The sequence below is a fragment of the Harpia harpyja genome, unplaced genomic scaffold, assembly GCF_026419915.1.
Source record: "Harpia harpyja isolate bHarHar1 unplaced genomic scaffold, bHarHar1 primary haplotype scaffold_47a, whole genome shotgun sequence".
Classification (NCBI taxonomy): domain Eukaryota; kingdom Metazoa; phylum Chordata; class Aves; order Accipitriformes; family Accipitridae; genus Harpia; species Harpia harpyja.
Window position 1 is genome coordinate 1,718,554 of NW_026293404.1, and position 24,637 is coordinate 1,743,190.

The 24,637-nt window shown below is 41.2% G+C and overlaps 1 protein-coding gene across 1 annotated transcript; it reads right to left on the reverse strand.

The window, feature by feature from the left end:
* Nucleotides 1-1,710: 1,710 nt before the first annotated feature.
* On the reverse strand, nt 1,711-16,385 carry LOC128138476 (poly(A) polymerase gamma-like). The gene is given in 17 exon segments (XM_052779727.1): nt 1,711-2,857; nt 3,741-3,979; nt 4,056-4,164; nt 5,062-5,229; nt 5,319-5,428; nt 7,721-7,830; nt 10,108-10,161; nt 10,568-10,652; nt 10,970-11,090; nt 11,176-11,248; nt 11,405-11,540; nt 12,172-12,261; nt 12,911-13,022; nt 14,097-14,150; nt 15,385-15,439; nt 15,441-15,484; nt 16,311-16,385. Coding segments are annotated over 17 exon segments (1,740 nt in total). The 3' UTR covers nt 1,711-2,752.
* Nucleotides 16,386-24,637: the final 8,252 nt, after the last annotated feature.

Here is a 24,637-nt window from a genome sequence, read left to right on the forward strand (position 1 = left end):
AGGGGGAAAAAAAAAAAGTAAGAGCAATTACAAGATAATTCTGCAAAGCAAGAGTTAAAAAAAAAAATCCGTGTAAAGGCACATACTTTGATATCAATTAGCTAGGTTAGTTTGAGACTAGTTGCATAAATGCATGTGCTGACCTAGAGGTTAAGGGCAAAACAGCCTGTGGCAGTACATCCCGCCCCCCCCCCATCCTGCCAGCAGGAAACGAAACTTCCCCAGGAAGGGGAAGGAAACCCTGGAGGCTGCAGGTTGAAATTTGAACTGGCCAATCGAGATGCGCCAGGTACACCGAGGTGACCCTCCTAGCCAATAGAATTAAATGACCACAGGTCAGATTCGACAGGGGTATAAACGGGGTCCCGCTGGAGGACATGTTGGCAGTCCTCCTCGGAGCAGCGGGTCTGCAGTCGGGGACTCCCCCTCGGGTCGGGGCACCGCCCGAGGTAACTCCTCGAGGGAGAGAGCCCTCAGCTTTTTGGTGAGTGAGACACGCATTTTGAGCCATCACTTTAAATCTTGGGGATTCCTAAGTCGGCCGTGTAGTATTAATTCTCTTTACATCATTGAGCCTGTGGTTTTATAAAATGTTACCGGACTTCTAACTAACTTTTGCTGAAGAATAAATCTGAGTTTTAACACCTGTTGGATTTGGTTAGTCGTGCATCCGTAACATTTTGGTGTAGTCGGCAGGATGGTGTTAATAGAGGAATTATTACGGAGGCACGGCTGCTGCCCTTTTCCCCCAGAGCTAGAATGGGCGAAGGAAAAGTGGTCCGACCCGGCACCGGTCGTGGAGAGAGTAGCATGGTAATATTACAGGGTTGTAGACTATTAAAAAACACTTACTTTTCATATTTGCTTTGCTGCTTATCTTATCACCTACTTCAGCTTTAATTCCTTCAAATTCATGATGGATTTTTATTTACACAGGTGCTGAAGTTGTATACATACTGTAGCTAGTACACAGACTTGACAGTATTTAAATACCATGATTTTAACACAGGTCACAAAACCAAGGTAACCATTTTATAAACTCAAGGTGGAGCTCTGCTAAAAGCCACTTAAGTAACAGGGGTTCTGTTTCCTAATTTTAACCTGTGAGGAAACCTAAGCCTTGCACTCTTTAAGTTTTGGGGGGTTTGGAGTGGAGAAGGAAGAATAAGACCTCTCAAACCCACTAAGGCAAATTTTCTAAGAGATGAATTGCACTTGAAGCAAGCTGGAAACCAGAGGTAATAAGGAAAAAAGTAAGTATATTGTCATAGTCATGCTTTCTCCACAAGTTTGGAATACTAGCAGTAGGGGGAATGCTAGAGAATGAAGACCTTACAAGATAGCTACATGCCTCTTTGGTCTTGTCACTAGGGTTTTAGGTGGATGCTTAAGATGATCAGAGCTCAGAACTGCTGTTTAAGCCAAGCAACTAATTTTAAAAGAATTCAGGGGTATCTGTTGTCCGCACAGCAAACTGGGACTTCAGCTGTCAATGCAGTTTGCAAGCTGCGCTATTCAGAGGGTGTTAATTCAAAACCTGGAAATACTAGAAGCAGGAAAACGGTGTTCCTAGTCTCCTCAAATTTACTCTACCATGACACTATCATGTTGTAGAAGATATTTTTTGTGGCCCTGCCCCCCCCCACCTTACATTTGGTTTTGTTGTTTGGTGTTTTTAAGCAGATCCCATGTGCATTAAAAAAAAAAAAAAAAGACTGAAGATTTTAAATTTCTCTTTGGAAGACAGTATTTTACAGTACATACAAAAATACTCTGGAAAAATGTACAACTTCATTTACAAAAACACCAAGTTATAAAGAAATTACAATAGACAGATAGCATAACATTTGTTTCATATGATCAGAATTTCTCCCCACCCCTCAAAAAACCCTAACGCACTTAACTGGGTAAGCAGTGTTATCAGTTCACAGAACTGGACCTTCAGACTACAAGTTTTCATGTAACCATGTAGAACAGCTTTCAGGGTTTATCTGAAACCAATTTCTGCATGCCAACTGCTTTCAAGACTGTACCTTGCAAGTGGGTAGCAGTGTCACAACAGCCTTGGCTATTGCAATGTTTAAGTTACATCTTCAGCTGTGTGTTCTGAGTTTAGCTTTACTACCCAGTGACAACAAAGAAACCCCTCAAGTCTCATGCTGCAGCAGTCTTAAGACAAAAATCAGATACAATGGCATGGGACATGTCTATCATCTCCATACCTTGGTAGCATCCTCTGCTGCAGTTTCTTCAATATTTAAATTATTTATGGGCCTCCGTGGGAGGCAATACTTGGGTAGTGCATGGCTGTGTTAGGCAGTGGAAAGCTACTAGCTGAGGAAGCTGAGCACCATTGTGATACATGCACAGGAGTGTATGTGCCCAACAGGAAAATAATTTAAGATAAGAATAATATATGCACATGCACTAGGAAAGCACAAATGAATACAAGCACGCTCATACACACTTGAAACCACAATGTGGTTGCAGTGACTAGTTAACCTGTTTACATACATTCTGAATCCAAGTCACAGGACAGGTTGGTTTTTGTGGCTTTTTCAAAAGCTGTTTCAGCTAGTGACAGGTAAGACTTTTAAAAAGACTAATAAGGATAACTCTTACAAGAATATATTTGGGAAATGAAGACTGAAATAAGTTAAACTAAAAAGCATATTTTTGTTTACATCAACAAATGCGTACAGTATTTATGTGAGGTAGTCTAGGCACTAGAACAGTCCATTCAGCTTTCCAGTTAGTCCACTGAGTAAAACCCCTTCAAAATTACATTGTCTGTAGATCTGCTGCTGACATCTTCTGGATTGCCACCATCTTTGAATGCTGAATCCTGGCCAGTTAACTAGAAGAACAGAATACACAGACTCAAAATAATTGCTATACCAAAATTACCTTCATATTTGAGTACAGCTTCCAGTCAACACTTTAAATGTATTAGTGGCCATTCTTAAAGCAACATTTAGACAAGACTACCATTACCGCACAGGAATCTCAAGCCTCGCAAAAAGTCTTACTACCTAAATCTGTACTTGAAAGGTTCAATAGTAGGTAACAGTTCTGCAAGTTGATTCTTTACAAGTGTTAAAATTGAGTTTTTTCTAGTTGTTCTTTGCCTCTGCCTCAAATCAAGCCACACGAACAGCTATTTAAGGAGAGTTACGTACAGCAATAAAACAAATCAAGCATTAACCTAAAGCTTCCACAAAAACAAGATTTAACAAGCAACTCCACACTCTGATTTCAGCAGTGGACAACCTATTGAGTAGGCTGCTGATTCCTAAAGCAGCAAAACTATCAATAGGCATTCAAAAATCATCTGCCAGAACAAGATTAGCTCATACTTTTACATTTATAAGATTCATATCCTCTTCATTTTGAGATAATTTTTTTTTTTAATTAAGAACTGCTTCCAAATAAGCCAGTTCATTCAGCAATTGGTCAGTGCAGTAATATATACAAGTACAGTAGTATTTAGAGACCCTGCCACCAGACCAGAAACAGTCAAGTGCCAGATCTTGGAAAAAAAAAAATTGTTTAATAGCTCTACAGTATATTCAAGACAATTTCTCACATCTACATCCTAGTAAAATTACCATTATGCTTAAATTTAGATTCCTGAATCCACTGGGGATGTATATATGCATTTCTTCTCAGTTACGTCATTCATTGTACATCAATAATTAATTCTACTTCAAACCCTCCCTGGCCTAGCCCTCCTTCCTTACCTTTTCTCTGTCTACTGGTTTTTGGGGGCATTCTTCTGATGTAGGTGAATGAGGTCCTTCAGTGGTCGGTGAATAAGGTCGTTTAGGTGCAGCATTCTTAGGATCTGTAATCAGAGTCCCACTTAATTCACGCTGTCCTTGGACAAAATGTGCTCTGAGTTGAGAAATTGTGTTATGTCCTGGAATGGTGCAACCAACTGGAGGTCCCAATGTTCTTATTGCAACTGTAGCCTCCACTTCTGCAGGAGACACCGAGCTTTTAGAGTTCAGCCATGAAATTAAAGACTGCATTCCACCCACTACTTCAATACATACTTGAATCAGTAACAGGAATGGAGAGTCCGTTAGACACTGATGGCACAACTACACGAGGTATCTTCTCTCTGTTGTTAGTACCATTAGATTTCTGATACACGGCATTTCTGTAAAAATCAGATGCTAGAGTTATAAAATGCTAGTTTGTAAATACTATACATTTCATTTCCAGAAAGTCCATGCAAGACAAGTGTCTATCTTAGGTCGTTGTCACAGCTCTACAAAACAACAAACTCCCAGGCAATCTAGCATGAGATCTTCATTTTGCTGAACTTCAGACCGCAGATTTAAACTTAAGCATTTTCTTCAGTGAGTCTCTATGTACTTGTACTGTTTTCCAGCTTAGTATATCCAGCACTCTGTAGCACTTTTCATGAATGTACCTCCTCTACCCATACAGGCATTCAATTTTATTTTTTTTAATGCTACTCCTACAGTACCAAACGGTCTGAACACAGCAAGCATTACACATTTGGTAGTCTTGGGCTATTACTCTCAAGATTTCATATTCCTCCTGTGCTGAAGTAGCTTGTAAACAGACTTCCCAGGAAGTGACAGACACTTTTACTGCCTGAGTTCTCATACTGCTGCACCAAGTCTAGCGTTTCTGTGATCAAGATCAGCACTTCATTAGAAAATAATACTGCTTGGCAGTAACCATACTTTTTGTTAGAAAGAACAGTTACCTACATATAAAACATTCTGGCTTCAAGTTACACACTAACCCAAGGGGATCTATATTCAAGACCAAATAATTTCTCTGGTATCAAGTTCTCCTTTCTTCCTACATGTGTTCATGTACATTAAATTAATTTTTTCAAGGATTTCTTTAACCTGTCTTCCCCCATGTGCCCAAAGGAGATGCCAGCTTTGTTCCTGAAGCCATTAGAGCCCTCCACGTCCTTATGAACAACATAGATTCAAACAAGAAATCCTGGACCTCATTCACATTGTGAGTCAGTTAAAAAGCAGCTTCTTCACAGTTTTAAGGGTATGGTGCTAAGCTTTCTCTCTCTGCTGTAGAAGTGTCCAATTTAGAAACCTTATGTAACGAAGAGGAATTATCTGGTGTTCTGGAGTCCACGTCTCTGCAACTGTCCAAACGGCTTCCATCTGAAGAAGTCCTTTTGCACTGAAGCCCATGAGCATTTTGACTAGTACATGGCATGCTTTGCTGAAACAACAACAACAAAATAATGACGTCTTCAAGTAATTATTAAAGCAAAAGAAAATATTGCCAGAAGAGCCAAATGTTTATTATACCTTTTTTCTTTTCTGTAACAAAAAATAGTGGAGATGCTTTCTCTTCACATGAGCTGCCTCAATCTTCATACCTTCCTTTAGCACATTGAGGTGGTTAGCCTGGCTGTAAACTAACAGGAAATTTAGTGTTGTAGCTTAGTGGGAATGTTTGCATTAGGTATTTGTCAAAGTTACATATGGTTTCTTTAGAAACAGCAAGCCTTTAAGTCTGTCCAGCCCAAACAAAGAACAAGAAGTTGCCTCAAGATGAACGTGACCTAAGATGCCCATTTCATATCCAGTACAGACCAGATACATAACAGCTATTTAAGTTCAAATATGCATTTATGTGCTCAGTTACAGCTGTGGTTTGCAAATCATGCAGCTCACATCTGAGCTGATTTTTAACCTGAAGGAGATAATACTCCTTAACCCTTAGTTTTCTGTTTGAAAATAGATCTAGACAACTTTCTGAATCAACCCAAATGTGCACAGCTGATGAGAGACCAGACACCTTACTCAAGATTCAGACTAATTTTTTTTTATTTGATATTTACAGCAGTGATTGTGGGTTTTTTCGTAACAGTTCTGTAATATCATATAACTTTCCAGTAATTTAGGTGTTAAAATTCTATCTGTCCAAGAAAGACTGGATTTTAGGGACATCTGACTTATCAGAACCACTACAATTTAAACCAGTTTTTCTTAACTGCCTGCAAACAACCTTTTATGCAACTTAAAAATGCTATACTAGCACAGCAGTTATTACAGAATTAAGTCAAATTTAGATAAGTTTAACAAGCCTATCGTGATCATAACTGGAAAGTCAGCTTACTAACATACAGAGTGGGAATCAAAGTAAGGACATGCAACAAAACCAAAAAGGCTTAGAAGTCTTTCTACAGGAGACCTAGAAGTGAAACAAAAGCACAAATATGAACATTCATGCTAATATGAACAGTTGCTTCAAAGTAAATTCAATAATGTTTTTATGTAAAAGTGAGATAAAGTTCATTTAACAAAAGCCTTCCAAACAGTGAGCCTTTTACTCTTGAGCCCATCAACTTGAAGTTAATCTTTGCCCTCTCAAAATATTCTCTCAAAGTCAAGGCATATGATAAAAGCTTTCTTGCACATAAGTACTGGTCACTCCCACATTTGCCAAAGGATATCACACCTCTCAAGAAATACCTTTTCTGTTCAATCTCTCTGGATTCAAACCCTATATCTGAAACATAGTATAGGCTGTGTTTCACTAAACTAAGAGCACACAGCTATGCTAATAAAGTTTGTGCATAGAAATACAGGATTTAACATTAGTTCTAGCCTCTTAGCAGTACATAAACCTTGTTGACATAATTTACATTTGCCACAACATTGAAACACAGCGCCACTGGATCTAACGTACAAGACAAGCATCAGTTCAGAGAAGAGTGCAAATCTGAGAAAGTCACCCCACCTGGCCTGAAACTCAGACAAGAGTTTTGATGCCTTTTTACTGTGCTTTTCTCATATCCCAAAGCATGAGCTAAAAAGAAGGTCAGCTTTTACTGCATTTACTCATGTTGTCTGAGCAACACAACACACAGCTCACGCTGGTACCATGGAGAAATGTTTGTTTGCACTGATGAAGAGTTTAAAGGAGTCCACTGTTTAGAACTTTTTGTCCAAACACACTTGTCACTTCAGAAGAGTAACCTGATTTCCTTAGTTCGTCATTATGATAGCTAGGCATGAGCCTGACAGCACACATGCACTTCTGAAAGGCACAAGAGCAGTCAGCTTGGGAAGAAGTAAACAGATTGTGGAAAAGACCTATGCTTTCAAAGAACTCCTCACCCCCAAACCCCTTTATTCTAGCATTATCTAACAACACTTGCAATATTACTTTATTTCTACATCTATCAAAAGTAATAATGGAAGATGAACATGAAGCTTTACATGCAAGACTGCGTGTCGTTACAATGTGACCACTCACTGCTTTTCAAAGTTCTGGGATGGTATCATACACAAACTGTTATTTTGGAAAAAATACTCTCAAGAGGCACCAACAACTTATTTTAGAGTCTGATACAGTTAGCTCCCACTTTCAAAGTTCAGCAACTGACAGCTGGACATCTCCTGGCTTCACATCTGACTGTCCACCACATGAATCGCAGTTCCTTTCTGAGTGTTTACGATGATCTGCAGAGCTGTTATTTCACATGTGGTATATGGTATAGGACTGTAGTACACACTTTTGTTTCAAGATGGACTTACTTTGCCAAAGTGTCAAAATAGTATGTTTTTAAGGCTAATCTTCTATGTGTCATGCTCTATAGAAATATCTAATAGCTAATACCAGCACAATTCACTTTGTGAAGCAACTTGCACTAGAATAAAAAAATGAAACCCTACGAGACTAGAGCAAAATATAGGCTTACCTGTATCTTTGAACGACCATATAACGTACGTTAAATCAATGTTAACACTTTCTGCATTTTCCACTTTCCTAAATACGATTCCAAGAAACCACATTGACACATATCCACTCCTAAAAAGACAGATTCACAAATCTATCATTTATGCACAGATGCCAGTTATTTGGATGCTAGTATCTACTCTCAAGAAGGGATTAAGCAAAACAGTTTAGTTGTACGCAGCAGTTAAAGATTAGAGTCAGCCCATACTTAAGTTCTCCGAGAACTCCCCCCTGAAGTTCTCCCTTCTTTAAAAAGATCCCACATGGTCAGAACCTTGCCTGTCAGACCTCGTACCTACAAAACAGCAGGTACGTAGCTGAACATCTCTCACAGATAAGCTGAGGTGAATAAATATAAACAAGGTAGAATACATTGGCCAAACTGGCTTTCAGAAAAGTAATGAAACCCACTGTTTACAAGCTCTCGGTTGCCAGGGAAAGACTGTGGCTTTACATGTGCAATAGATATAAATTCATTCCTCTCCAAGTTTCCAACCAGCACACAAATTTTAGATTCGACAAGGCCAATCCTAATAAGAACAAGAGACATTTACTCATTTTAACCGTATCCAGCACAGTAGTTATATACCTTTTTACAATACAATGCTAATACAAAAATGCTAACCAGTCAGTAAGTAGTAAGTTTCATTCAGCTGAGCAGATACTAGATATTTATATCACACACACTGTAGTTTGAGATGTTTCCAGTGACATTTGAGCTTTAAAGTTTCCAAAGACAGAGGTACATAAGTTTAACTTGTACTCTTAACAGGTCAGATACAACACCTCAACATATAGCCTATGATGAAAATATCAACAAGAAGCAGATTCCCAGCACCTCTGGCTGCATTTTGAAGTGCAGCAAAACTCCTTTTTACCCCAAAGATCAAGGAGAAGAACAGTTTAGAAAAGGCTCAAGCACAGCTGTTCAGTTACACCTGAGTAAAGATGCAATTCTTCCTGCAGATTTATCTGTGAAAAGAGTTTACCCTTTTCCAGCCAAACTGAAAAATATAGTTCCTTTAATAAACAACTTACCTAGTCAACGCAGTCTCATCAGAAACTTACCCAAGAAATGTATCATGACCACAAAGGCTCTTCATATAAATGAAGTACTGGCATTTTACCCTTTTACCTAAAACGCTGCTAGCTTTGAAAGCAGTCAGAGCTCTGCACGTTCTTCAAAAACATCTTATGTTGATGAACAACAGAGATGTGCCATCTATTCCCAAATCCATTCAAGAGCTGGTGAACTAAACTTGTTCTTACAGCAAACTGAAGCAAGTTTATCTTCTGCTTTTCATTTTCCCAGATGCAAAACTAAACCCCATTTGCTGCCATTTCTGTCACTGCAAAAACATCAACTTTTACTGGAGCCAGAACTTTCCTCATCTTTATTCTGAGATACAACAAGCTTTGTGCACTTAAAAACATTTCACAGTAAAAACTATTTGGCTCTAAGCCCTCTGCCCATAACTCCTTGTTGTACACCTAACTGCGACTAACATCAAGCTGTAGCTGATACGATTTTTAAGTGAACACATTAAAAAGTTCAGGTAAAATATATTACCTATTAGAGCTATTTTTAAACATGAAATAAGATGTCTTTTAGAGGTAGCACAAGAATTAAATTATTTGCCTTAAAGCGCAAGCCAAACTTTGAAGTATAACCAAGGTGCCCTCAGAACAGGGTTCTACTACACAGAGCTATTTTGCTTGCTTACTTGAGCAAAGCAGGCAAAGTACTCATTTCTTAAGAGTGAGAACACCACACACATCACAGTACCTTAATTCCTCACCGTTTCCCCTTATTTCAAGATTCACAGTTAGTCAGCCCATTCACATAGGTTAAACAAGTTATTATTGGCATATATCCCTTGAGACATTGACAAATATCATGTCAGAAGCAGTCATTTTCTCTAACTACAATTGAAGTGGATCTCACATTACGTTTCACAAAGTAGATCAGCACTCCTGCAATTTACCTATTGACTACCAAGTGTGCTGAAATGATAATTTTCAGCACTAAACATAAGATGCCTGAGCACACTACTAGATTAAAACTTAGTAAATACTATTTATCAGCATTCAGATGCTCTGTGCAGACGGTCAGGTTTCACCCAGATTAAACAGCCTTGTTTCACTTCACTGGAGAAATGTAGGCTCTGGAATAGGCTGACTACGTAACCAGAGCAACTTAGCACCGAGTGCAAAGTAGTCTTAAATTAAATATTACATCCAGTAAAAAAGTTATGAAACCAAGTCTTCAAAGGCTCTACAACAGTGGTCTTCAAAGTGGGGCTGTGTGTGTCAATTATGTATTGAACCCACATTCGAAGCAAGACTTACCACTCTAAGTGATGCTCTTCAGTAGAGGCACTAGCAGTCAGCACAATATAATGTCTAGAAGAAAAGAAAAATTAATATCCTAGCTCAGGACTTTATATTCCTTCAAGTGAAACCAAAACTGCCTTAAATGTATTGAATATGTCTTCCGGACAAGACAGATTATATCCTGCATTCAGCACAGTATTAACTGAAGAAAAGCTGATTACATCCTTCTGAATTGCATTCTGCTACATTCTAAGTATTAGAGTTGATTTTTTTTAAATAAAAGCAGTGTCAGTGGCATAACACATACAGTTTTTCTATCTTCCCTATACTTATCCTTACCAAAATTCATATGACTACCTCCAGTTTCTGAAAAACAAACATCAATGCCATCTTCTATTTAGACTGCAAGCTAAAACTCACTATGCTAACCAGTAAGTAAATAATTTCAAGTTCAGATAACAGATTTCATACATACTTGTATTTCTGAAAGAAGTTCAGTGGTTCAAAGAGCTTTGACCAGTCTGATTTTCCTTGGAGAATCTCATTTGTAACCGCAGGACCTACAAGTAAGGTTCAAAACCTTATTACCATTTTTTTTTTGAGACTAGCAGAGCATGATATAAACTTTATCTTATAAAGGTTTTGAACAGTAATTGACAGATCAAAAAGCAGGAATTCCCTTGACACAACGCAGGTCTACTACAACAGTTCATTGTAAAACCGGTCCCTTATTGCCTGCAACAGGTATACTTCCCAGAGAACTCTTCTGCCTAAAAGGGCGGAACACCTTGCGGAATATAACCAATTCAGATAATGTGGTTTCATATAGCAAGAATTATATTTTTTATTCAGTTAATAAGCATGGAAAGAACTTCACCATGTTTGAGCTCCTCTACCATTACCGCTCACGTTGATGTAGATACGTTGTACGTAGAGTTCTGCTGTGGATAGGCTCGGGTGATGATAGGCATTACATGATATCGGTTTGACGGGTTCACCTATGGTGTTAAAACAATTGTGCTCAGCACCAGCAGCTTAGGTTAGAAGAAAGTTTAAAGGCTTCTGAATTCAATGTCTACATACCCTAGGGTCCCATACTGGTAAATTAAGATTGCTCTCTTCATGTTGTTTCAGCAATACAGGTTTTGGCCACTCCCTATATAAGAAAAGCCAGTAACTAACTGTCCATTTAGAACTCTGTCATGTAATTCAGGGTAGGACTGAATGTTGTTGGTGTAAATCTTATACAAAGAACTACCTCAAAAAGTGTAACTACTTTCTGCAAATTAAAATAGTCATAAATAGCTCTTACCGTTTTGAAAAAAACAAGAACTTGTTAACCAGAGTAGAAGCCAAAGCGTTTGGATAGAGCTGACACGTTCTTGCTACTAGCACGGCCCAGAAAACCCCACCAAGAAATCCCAGCATATTGGAGTAAATGCCACATCCTACAATGGATACACTGTCGTTAGCCTGTAGTCTTTCAATACCCAAGTATATTCCTTCAAATTTTCTGTACCAACTTCACAATCTATAGAATACCTAGTACACTTCAGTCTCAAAGTCAGTTATTTTCGCAGTGCAATGAGGCCAAAATTGTTGGTCCTTATAGGGATGAGAAAAAGAATCGTTACCACACCACTTCCCAAAATACTGCTACTCTGAAATTTGCCTACACTGCTACAGCTACTGCTTCACTCCAACTTCCCTTAAGAAAAAGGTTCTGCCATTCTTCTAGCACTTGCTCTAGTCACATGTGCAAACGGTATTTTCTTATTCCTTATGTATCAAGCTTTTATACTTCACTTGGCATTTTTATCCTTTGTAGTCAGGTTCCTGATAAGCCATGCAGCGCCTTGTCTCATAGGCACTCCCCTCTTCTCCCCACTCTACCCCCATTAAAAAACACACAGAATCTACCCCATGGACAGGCCTTGAATCTAAACTAAAAAACAGTTTTTAAACTAAAACCTGTTATTTAAACAGCTATCCAAAGCTGAAGTACTTCTAATGCTATTATTTTTTCAGCATGAGGCGCCTCTGAAAAGTTTAGAGATCACAAACAATCACATTACTCACGTTTTGCCCCCAGTTTAATTGCACAGAGCGTGAGCCAGAAGTTCTCTTTATTTGGCACTAGGTGTAGTATTTCATCAGTAACTCTGCAACCTGTAAGAAAAAAAGTTGAAGTACAGAACTTCCTAGTAACAGGTACAAGTCGGTTTTATGCTATACGGGATCAATAGCTTACAGTTTATCCTTCAAGTCTATGAAAACAAGTTTGGATTACTTGCTTTGTACTACCTTAAAAATTAGAGATTACACATAACATTCAGTATCACGTCAGGTAACTGGTGCCCTCAACAGCTTTTTCATACTTCAGACTACAGCCAACAATTTTCAATAAGGTCCTTCTACAGGATTCCGAAAGCCAGGTTTCTTTTGACAGCCAGGAACAATTAAACCAGTCAGTGTTAAACAGTGAGCAAGTCAGGCTTCAAGTATTTAATTCTTTTTTTTTTTTTTTTAATGAACTACCACACATTCTTCTCTATCAAGTGCTCTACCTATTCATCTAAAGCAGTTTCTGTGGCAAACTGGAACAATGCACACACCCCAATCAAAGAAACATGAAACACAGGTCTATCTAAACACACAATTTGAAACATCTAAATTTAAGCTCACTTGCCACCTCCTCAGATCTCAAGTATACAGGGGATCAGTTTCTGTGTCTTGTACAGAAACTTGGGTTGTGTAATGTGCATTCCATACCAATTTTAGTAACATTTTCTTTTTAAAGATGTGTAAATATGCTTACCATTTAAGCTCCGTATACATATTATATCCAGGCTTCTGAGATGTGAGTCATCTCTGAGATCAAGATTACCAGAAACAGTTGGCACAGACAGTCTTGCAAACACGAGATCAATCTTAAGAGGAAAAAAGTGCCAACCGTTAGAATGCCGCGCAGTTTGCAAACAGCACACTAGTGGGGGACAGTTAGTCAAGTCTAAAAAGAGTGGTTAACATTTGTATTTAGAATTATGTGACTATAGAAACATCTCCCAAGAGATTTATTGGCCAGAAGACTCAACAAAATTTCTAGAGGTTCCATATTTTATGTACAAAACCGTCATTGCATCACCCCTTTCTTTTTAAGCTAGAGAAAGGAAGAGGGTTTTTTAAGTTGAAAAAGATTACTCTAGACTTAGAATTTGAATTAAAAGGGAATTTAAAATTAATCATAGAATGAAGACATAAGTTCTATCACCTCAACTATACTTCAGCAAAGGAGAGAGCATTTTCTTTGTGCACTAAGCCCTTTTGATCCCGAAGTATCTGGTTTTTAGTACAGTCTGAGGCAAGAAAATTATTCTGTGAATGTCTGCACCAGATAAAAGCCACAAAAAGGTAATTGAATAAATGTCTTCATGATAGTGATACCAAGCAGTAACTTGCTGAGGTACTACAGCATGCAGGTCTTTATACATTGTATAAGAGGTATCCAAGATAGCAGGATTGCTGCAGCTGACAAACCTAGGCAGGAGTCAAATGAGTACTTTTACTTTCCATTTTCCAGATTGTTTGTCCCACAACCACTTCATTTTGGATTTGCAGCAAAACATTTAGTCTGCTCACATGATTCATACAGTGAACTACACTGTACACATCCCTCTGTAGATACCTAGCTTGTCAGAGCTAAGAAGAGTTAGCAAGGATACTGCCTCTGCTCCCACTCTGCACAATCCTAGAGATAAGTGCTATTCAAGCAGGCCACCCTGGTCTACAGCACAGGTTTAGAAAAAGACGTCCCTGACGCTCCCATGCCTGCCAGGCTTCCTAGGAGCTTATTTTCCTATAAGCTCCCATTCTACTGCAATGTCTTCTCCTGGGATAGGTTGTGGTCCAAAACAGCACAGTCGCAGGTCCCTGGAAAAGTTATCCTATTCCAAAGCAAGAAAAAAATTTACTCACTTAAAGAAAAAAAAAAATGAAATGCTTACCTCTATGCCATCAAACTCAAACTTGACAACTGGTACATATGCATCTTCAACTGCCTGTAAAGGAGAGGATAACTGTGTAAGAAAACATGTTTTGCTACTTTATGTTTCTCCTAAACTACGATCAAATGCAGAATTTACACTGCTAACTACTCAGTATAAAGACTGAGCTGCTTCCAAACCAAAAAAACTGTTAATAAGCTGCAAGCAGTATAGCACTAACACGGTACTAATACTAGCTTTAAGAAGTTATTTAGCCAAGAGATTCAGAGGCTGATCATGTATTGTAATGAACAAACAGTGCACAATGAGCCATCAGTATCAGACCTTGTAAGGTACTTACCTTGGTGGTGAGGAAGAAAAGCAAGAGATTTCCATAGCTATCTTACTACGGTTAACATCCAGAGAAATTTAGAAAATTCTGTCCACATTTGACAGCATGCACTAGCCTCCTGTATTTTTATTTTCTGCCATGCCTGAGATGCTATCGGCTACCTTATGGAACAGTTTTCAATTTTGCAGACCCCTTGTTAGAACTGTGCCACAGCCCGCTGAGTCTGTTTTCAGGTGACAGTCATCTAAATGAAGGCTCATTAGCTATGCATATGAAGTCTTTCAAAATGTCTGCACAAGGAAGACTAGGCTGAGAGAAACACTTCTCAGGAGTTTGGTTTTATACGCAAGGCACACAACATAGGCACCTGAGGGTGATTTTACAAGACAGTTTTGCATGTTCGCAGCACAGCTCCTATTAACTTTATGTAAAGCTGACTGTGTATCTCTTCTACAAAGTCTCAGGCTGAGTAGCCAGAGAAGAACATGACCAGAGAAGAATGAATTAGAGGTCCTAAAGTACATCCAGAGGAACACCACGGCAAACGTACTGACAGAAACCTTTCCACATCACATTCAACTTCCTTAGTTCTCAGGCTGACCCTTCCTCTTCCTGCATGCAATTACCTTCTTGCCAAGCCCCTTACTACATCCAAGATTAAAGCAAGGCTCCTAGGGACAACCTTGCTTTTTGATACTATAGCTGACTCATTCCCAAACCATGGGTATGGGAGAAGTGAACCACAAAGATTCTTATGTGATGTACAGTCATTGGGGAAGGGAACCAAAAGCTTGACTTCAACATTTTCATGCTGCGTAAACAGTATTTTAGAAGGTGCTCAGAAACAATTCCATTGTTAATTTTGCTTTGTAAGACAATCACTACCAATATGAGTCTTTAACATGAATATTCTTATTGTAGGAGTTGCACAATCTATCAAGGAGAGAGCTTATTCACTCTTAGATTTTTTATTTCCTCTTGATGTTTTAGTTTTTCAAAGAACGACTGAAAGATCCGATCTTTCTACATGTCTAGGAGCAACACAAACAGCATCTATGTCAGCACCTGCAAAGAGATTCCATTTCTTCTGTTACTGTTGGAAGACACTTTCAAACATTAGAACTCTGACCAGGCAACACTGTTTATCATGGGGAGGAGCAATACAGCTGAAAAACTGTAAAGAAAACCATGTAACAGCAACACAGGATTCTGGCTGTGATGTGTGTTACTTCATGAAAAATTACTTGAAATAAAAACTGATGGTTGGTGGGAGCTGTGCATAGTAACATGTAGCTGGAGTAAGTTCAGAATACTTTAACCAGGGAATCAGAAAGCTATTTTAAACATTGGCATAAATAATACAGATTGTAATTCAAAAGCAGAGCACAAAAAAGAAATCTCCTAAGGGAAGATGCACAATGGCCTCTTTCATATGCACGGTATTTCTTTTTGTGGAGGTGAGGAAGGCTGAAAACCACAGAAGACAGCCAGGAAGAGCAGAAAATTCACTGCAGTAAATACACAAATTGCAAAGCATGTTCTAGCTTGACCTCACACATATTTTAAAACAAATACTTCAGAGTGTGCAGTGTCTATAGCGTTGGTTTCTCTTTGTTGGCTCATATTCTACACTGGATTAGCAGAGGAGAGAAAAAAACCTACTTGAATATACAAAAATATTTTCTTATGACTAAAGATCACAGCTATTGCCATCTTCCATACCTGCCTCAACTCTGACCTCTAAACCACAGTGCCCTTCTTATGCCAGCAACTCAGCCATCTTTTCCAGACGCAGGAGCACGTCCCCACAATCCCCCGGAGACCTGCATCTCTATCAAAAGGCATTTGGAGCTAAAAGATGAATTGGCTGGCACGGGTCTCACCCTGTCCAGCAGCCCAGTGGCTCGGGCACTGGCTGCACTCAGTCCCTCCTCACTCAGATTTGCAGTTAGAGCCATGGCTCTCTCACCGACCAAGCGCAAGGCTGAGCTCGAGGTTGCAGGCATCCTGAGGACAGAATCTCCCTTTCACAGTGGGTGACCCACCTTCTGTCAACCCGGAGTCGTATTGGGACAATTAATGGGCCAGAGAGAGACAGAGAAAGGAGCTATGATGTGCCTGCTGGGAACTGGGCTTCAAACCCCCAATACAACAGTTCCTAAACTATACAAAGTGGAACAGCTTCCCTGGGAGCAGGCTCCCTGCAGCCCCTCAGCCTGCCCAGCCGCCTGCTACTAGGGCACTATTCGCCTTTGTGCTAAAGTCCATCCTCCAAAAGAGGCAAACAGATCTAAACAGAACTTTCTTTTCCCTTCACTGAACTAAAGAACAGGGATCTCCTTTTATTTTTTATTTCCTCCTATCTGAGGAAGGAGGTAAGTACCTAACTGCAGAAGATTTGTGCCCAAGACCCTGAACTGCCGGTGGCCTGTGCTGCCAGCCCAGAGGTGAGCAGTTGATTATTTAGGACAGATGGGATTCAGGCTTTCGCCTTTTACTTGCCCATTCCTCCTTTGTAACTTGCAGGCTTCTTTTTTGGATCTTTGATTTTCGCTGTGACGTCCAGGCGCTTGCTGCAGCCTGAGAGTCTTCTGGACAAAACGAGACGCATGTCTGGAGAGGCCACAGCCCAACCACTAACTGCCTACATCTCTACTAAGCAACATCGACAATAATTTTTTAGAAGGGGGTGGATCCAAACTAAAAAAATTGCACTATGCTCATAATTTTTACCTAACTTTTTAAGCATCTTTTGCTCCAAATATTTATATTCTGATTATAATCCAGTATTATTTCTCAGAAGTTATAGAGCACTTTTTTCACTTGAGTGCAATTTAGTTAGCTTATGTCCTAAAAATACTTCATTCCTGATGGCTAACAAAATGCACAGTGCAAAATGAGATACAGAATCTCCCTGTGCAATGCTAGGCACCTTGGGCAGTGGACCTTAGAAACAGGACAGAGAGTGCCTAAGCTTATCAGGGATGAACAGAAGAGGAAAAGGCATCTAAGCAGACCTACTCGAAGATCCAAGCGTGATCTTCAAACACAAACTTTCTTCTGCAACTGAATGTCTAAGACTGAATTTCCTTTCTGTTTTAAATAAATAAATAAATGAATGAATGAATGAATGAATGAATGAATAAATAAATAAATAAATAAATAAGACTGTACTTGGCTTCAATAAGGACTAACAGCAGAGTTGTCAGAGACCTGATGAGGAACACAGGAGGCTGGGGTGTGATTCATCTGACTAAACGTGGATGTCTCTAATGTAGACGCCCATGGCCGAGCCAAACTTGGTCCCATTTTTAGGCAACACAGAGTTAAGTCAGTATAACCAGTGAGTTCAAGGGACTGTTTATCTTATCCTAAAGTAAATACTTATATATTTGGTCAGAAAGACCGCGCATTAGATTCACTGATTTTATTCACTATATCTCCTTTAAAATAAAACAGGACCTCATGCCAGTTGTGCAGGCAGAGACGATTACAACTGCATTACAGATATACAGTTGAGGTCAGACAAATTACAGTCCACCTCTGCTCCATCCAGGTTGGCTCAAGACCGGGAATTTACATCTCCCTCACCTCCAAAACAGCTCCCGTAACCCCCAGAAGAAGGGAAATGACAGATTCACCTGTTAAAGCTCCTCCACTTCCTATTGACGTGCGGAAACAGACTCCACCATCAGTGAGATTGTAAAGTAGGTATGTTCATTCAGCGCTGGGCAGCAGGGCGTAGTCCCACCAAAGTCGTGCACGCCTGACTCGGCAGTTCGCTTCAAGTTTATACAGTCAAGTGTTACATATTCACAATACACCCATACATATGCATAGCCTGTCCCCGCTTCATATTAAAATGAGTTCCGAGAGGTCATTTCCATAGTCTCCTCTCAACTGCGCTTGCGCAGTGCCTCCTTAGGGTGGTCATCTGGTGGTCGCAGAGATGAAGATAGACGACTCCTCTTCGTCACCGCTAGTAACCTCTTTTCTTGCACAGGCTCAGTGGTTTCTTGGTATTCACCCAAGCCGCAAGACCAGTCTTGGCTGGCTCTTGGGGCCTGCTCCTGCTTCTTATCAGGAACTGTCTCTGCCTCATTGGCTGGTTCTTGGGGCCAGCTCTTCTTATCAAAGACTGTCTCTGCCTCAGCTAATTTCAACAATGTAAGCGCTAAACATCATCTTTCATCCCCCTTTATTATATCTACTGAGATTCTTTTGACTCCCCTTGTCTCACTATGAGCAATGACACCAGTCACTGGACCAGAGACAGAGAGCCAGTCCCCACCCACAGCCCACAGCTCCTGAAGGTCATCTCAGGAGATCTGCAGATTCCAACTTTACCTCTTCTCAAGCCCAAATGCCGAGGGATTTATGCCACACAGAGGAGCTCCAACAGGATCTACTGGCTGCGCTGGGTCCATCGACCCAACTGGGAGGGACCATTCAAAAACTGCCACAGGGACCCCGACATTCCGAAGCATGCGGGGCGGGCTGGGCTATGCAAATGACGGAGCCCCCAACAGTTGCTTCCACCCCACCAGACCTCACAGCACCGACTGCTACAAGACACCAAACCTTCGCGGGGTGATGCCCCTCCACGCTCAACTCGAGGACACAAGCTTTGAGGGTGGCATGGGCTTGAACCCGGACATGGCATCCTCGCTCCTGGAGGGTGAGACGGGCATGTTCATCTCCCTCCGAAAGAGGAGAAAATAACATCAGAAACTCTCAACCGGAAACAACAATAGCTTGAACTCGCTGAAACCTGACACAGAAGATGTTTCTATGAACTTCTCATCCTAGTTTTTAACAACCAAAACACTTTAGTACACTTTAGTAGTACGCTTTAGACAACCATGATTAATTGCAAGAAATCACACGAGATAATCCGAACACTACTTTAAAGACTGTTTAATATTTAAGCAAGCTGAAAAGAGATTTTGTCAGCCAGGAGTCCATCAGCAAGCACTTGAATCTTTAAGGGAACCAATTTTTGTAACACAAAATGGGTATTTTTAATCCTAAAACCATTTACTCTAAGCAGGGGAAGGTAACTCACTGTATACTAGCACTCAGCTATTCACACACACCTCCCCCCCTTTTTTAAAAGAAAAAACCAACAGCTTGCACTAAGCAGTATTTCAGATGGAAGGTAAATGTAGATAATCCTTCCAGAAATATAGGCAGTTCAAAGCAATTGTCCTCCTGTCCCAGAGAGCATCCCAAAAGAAGACTGAGCTCCCCAACAGGTCTTGCATGCCTGCAATCCCTCCCCAGGAAGCCTGTGAGAGACTGAATTGTTATCTTGAACCATTTGCCTCAAAGATTGTTAGGTGTGAGGGACTGGGCTGTCATCTCAAGGAACTGTGAACTGCTTATCTCCAGCCCTTTGTCTCTAAGATGGCCTGTTTAAGCAGGACACTCCTCTGTCCATAAGGACCATTACCAGGCCATTGAGGCATCCAGGGGAGAAAACGGGGGCTGGAGCTGATGTGGTGTCCATCATGCGAAGGTCATGTGATAGATGAAACCTGCAGTGCATGACATCATCGAAATATGCCCTATAAAAACCCGTAGAGACAAGCTGTGGCAGCCTTTTTTCACCACCAAAGAACTGAAGATTGAGGACCAACGGGACGCCGCTGGATCTGTGGTGGTGACCGTCCTTGCAACTCCCACCACCGACTGCTTGCCTGAGGACCAACGGGATGCCGCTGGATCCGTGGTGGTGACTATCCTAGCAATCCTATCCCGACTGCTTGCTTAATTTCTACCTTTTCTTCCATTCTATCCTATCGCCACCATTTTCCACTTTTGATAATAAAAGCTCTTTGGACTATACAGCATTTGACCTCGTTTCTGTCTTAATCTCGCTCTTGGGATCATATCGAAACCTTCCCTGACATTGGATCAGGACAAAGCCCAAAGAGAAATATGATGCTGTTGAAAAATCCCAGTCCTCAGCACTTGAATGGTTTCAGAGCAAAAATCTGGATGAGAACAGAAGCCCCATTTGAGGCTCAACAAAGCACAGCCTGGGAAAACCAAAGCCAGTAGATGAACTCAGAGCTTTTACAGAAGGCCTCTGCACAGCAGAAGCGTCCTCACTTCCAATACCCTGGATCTCCATCGCTGCCTCCCATCTCCCCGTGCTCTCCTCTTGCCCAGGCACCTTTCTCACCCATTCCATGACCTCCCAATGCCTCCATCTTTCTCTGTGTTTGTGTGGCAGATGTTACCTCGGAAGCATTGCCAGGTCACTTGCATCTCCTTCTCTTCTTCCTCTGCTGTCACACGACTGCTCCAGCTGCCTGATGCACTTTTGGACTTCCAAAGCCCTTTCGTCCTGCCTCCCTTCTGCTGTTAAATCCTGTTCCTGGAGGAGAAGTGACAACCGGTTGCTCTCCCCTCTGTGGCATCTTACCTGCATCTTCTGGAGCTGGACAGCTGGTGGGAACTGTCGCCATCAGCCCCGCCTGTGCTTGAAGTCTTCTCCTGGCACGGGCGCAGCTCTGGGTGTGCTTGGTGCATGCCATGCTTCCTGAAGGAGAACAGCAACAATCAAAGTGACTCCTGGGCAGTGTCCTGCTGGGAGAGCTGATTTGAAGTCACATTTACTGCAGGTCCTGAGGCTGGCTGGTCCAGGGGTGCTCCCTGTCCCCCAACTCAGCCACAAGTCCCACATCTGGCTCCTTCAAGCAGTATTTTGGAAAGTCCGTTCCCAGCTGTGAGCGCCAGGCCAAGGGCACAGGGCACAAACAGCCCCCTCCCGCAAGGCCCCAGCCCCCAGCTGGCCTCTGTCCCCAAACTGCGAAGACTTCCAAACAGGGTCTCCCTGTAACTACCTTCAGTTTTAAGAAAAGAAACTGTCTGTATGCTCCCAGATTCAGTAGTCTAAGACTGTCAGAGGGTGATTTGGGATTCAATTCCACAACAAAAGAATATCCATTACAGAATCTCAGCCACCACCTCCATCATCGTCGTCACTGACCCACAAAAGCTGCCTTGTAAAAAATCTTGCAGCTAATTAAAATTACCCTCTCCCCCCCCCCCCCAATCTTTGTTCTTCTCATACTCTCAGGCTACTGTGGGAACAATCATATAATTATTCTGTAATTACCACCAATCTGAAACCCCTCCAAAGCATTATTCCCTGACGTGACTGACAGCACTGTTGATAAGGGAGAACGATCACTAACCACACACCCACCTGTTTGTCCTTTTGCCTCTGTGACCGAGCACCTCCATGGATCTCTCCACCTGACAAGAAAAGACCGGCCCAGAAAAATATCTTACATTGGCTTGGCTCTAGAGTAAGCAAGGAATTTATCATAGTGATACAAACAAGTTTAAGAGAAAGCAGGATAGCGGAAGAAGCAGAAAATGTGATATGTCTCACCCACCTCTAATTTCAGAGGAAGTTCCAGGGGTAGGGTTTTGTGTTTGTCTCTGGGGTTTTTTTATCACTGCACAGCACAAGTGAAAAAACACACACCTACGTTTTATGTAGAACTGTAAACTACAAGAGTAAAACTATCCAGGCTATGCAATTACACTTCTTTCCAGGATACATTGGTCACTTTTACATTTCAGTGGAGAACTTTAGGTTAAAACCCCTAAATTCCGATATGAAAATAGCAAAACGTCATCTGTAAATCTTTGAAAAGAACAATACATTGAAAGAAAACTGTCATTTAACAGTTTATATGAACATGTTTCTGCCGCCAAAGGCTATAACGCTTTTGAGTATCTTTGCCATCTTCATCTTCTTTGTCTTCACTTTCTTCTGCTATTATAGCTACTGTCCCTCAACATAACATTAAACTGCTCAAGCACTCTTGCAAATTATATGAAATCCAAAATGCCTTACTGTCCTAGTTTTGGCTGGGATAGTTAAATTTCTTCACAGTAGTTTGTATGGGGCCATGTTTTGGATTTGTGCTGAAAACAGTGTTGCTAATACACTGATGTTTTAGTTACTGCTGAGCAGTGCTTACACAGCGTCAAGGCCTTTTCTGCCCCTCACACCGCCCCACCAGCGAGTAGGTTGGAGATGCACAGAAAGTTGGGAGGGGACAAAGTTGGGACAGCTGACCCCAACTAACCAAAGGGATATTCCAGACCATATGACGTCATGCTCAGCAATAAAACTGGGGGGGAGGGCGGCAGGGGGGCCACTGCTCAGGGACTGGCTGAGCAATTGTTTCCAAGTGCATTGCTTGTTTTTCTTGCATTTTATTTTCCTCTCTCTGTGGGTTTTCTTTCTTTTCCTTACAATTTAAAAAAATAAAATTCTTTTCAATTATTAAACTGGTTTTATGTCAACCCACAAGTTTCTTTCTCACTTTTACCCTTCTGATTCTCAACCCCATCCCACCAGGTTTTGTTATTACCATCGTGTTAATGACACAATAGATCCTGCCAAACCTACAACCTGCAAAACCTGAAGACTAACTTATGCAACACACGTTCCAGAAATGACGATCAGCACAGAAAAGAAAAGCATTAAGTATCTATCTTGTTCTGTCCTTGCCAAAACTGCTGGGTGACCTGTCATCAGCCTCAGTGACTAACAGCAGGCAAGACTCTCTCATCTGGCTTAGCTCAGATGCAGCTCCTAGGAAAACAGCTATTTCAGAAAGTCATGCCTTGTTCTTTTGGGAAAGTGTTTCAAGGAAATGTTTTTAAAACTCTAGAATGGTAAGACTAAACATGGTAATCTCACTCCAAGTTCTAGCTCTCCCACACATTACCTTTTTTTTTTTTTCCCCTCTTTTCACCAAAAGGGTGGCACTTCTTTCTGAAGGCAAGGTGAGTTACATGGGGTACAGAGACAGCCCATGGAAAACTGAGAAATGAGTCTGTGACCACTTCCATCCCCATTCCTTGTTTGCACTCCCCTTGCACTCCAACACTCCTAGCACACTCCTTTCCTCGCCAGCAGTCAGGCCTTATGCAGTCTGCACAACATGTGCAAGAGGATGACTTTGCCAGATACTGCCCAAATAATCTCCTGCTTGAGTTCTGATCGGCTCAACTTTTCTGTCCTTACATGCAGTCTTGCCCCGTTCTGACCCACTCAGAAAGCTCCTACAAGGATCATCTCACTCACTGCCTTAATCACAACTAACAGCCTCCTTAACACCCTGAAGCTGTTTCTGTCACTTCTCACATACAGTTAACATGGCCTTTCATAACTTAGCCTCCTCCCTCATGTCATTTTCCCACCGAGTACCAAGACGACACCTCCCAATTACAGGCCCTGAGAGCAGTTTCCACTGACTGTCCCCTGCTACACACCAACAGGAACAGCACTGTCTTCTCCCATGGCCATCTCCATGCTCAGAAGGAGCTGTTCACACACCCCTGGCAGCTGGCCTTGCTGCCTGAAAATCCTTGCTGTGCTGCTCAAGGCCATGAAAACTGTTGTGCTGCAGCTGTACCCACTTCACTGTTCCTCATTCTGAGTGACACGGCCCATTTCTGTGTATTCCCACCTGCCCACAGCCATCTGGTGTTTTCAATCTGGTAAGCATTTTGGAAAAGCACTCTTTTTTTTTTTTTTAATACCTGCTTTGACTTCACTACAGTACAGGCCCAGAGTCCATGACTATGGCTAGTAAAGTCCGTAGCAATACAGAATTGTGTAGGGATGAGTGGGATAAGTGCCCATTAGTCATCTGGTAGTTGTTCGCAATTGACTCCAAGTCCTCCATACCTACCTACCTACCTACCAACCTCCTGACTCACTGGAAATGAGTCAGACTGCATCAGAAGTAACACTGTCTGACCTGGTCAGACATATTAGACCACAAATGGTGGTTTTGAGACAGAAAACGCAACACAAACCACCGGAACAGTAAAAAAACAACCAGAAGAAACATACATAAACCAAAGGCCCCTATCCAAACCCTGAAAAGACAAACAAGATAAAAAATTAAAAAAAAAAAAAAGACCACCCAGAACACAAGACAAGGCAAAAATAACAACTCCAAGAACCCAGGGCCAACAAACCCACATCAAGTCCATAACAGTAACATGCTTTAATCCTAACTTGCCTAAACTCTAGCATCCTGTAATCCTGCCACCCCATAGCCCTAGCACACTGTAACGCTAGCATACCATAACCCGAGCACATTGTAGCCCTAAGGTATCAAAAAATGGAACACAAACTCCCTGGACATCTCCAGCAGAGCCTGCAGGT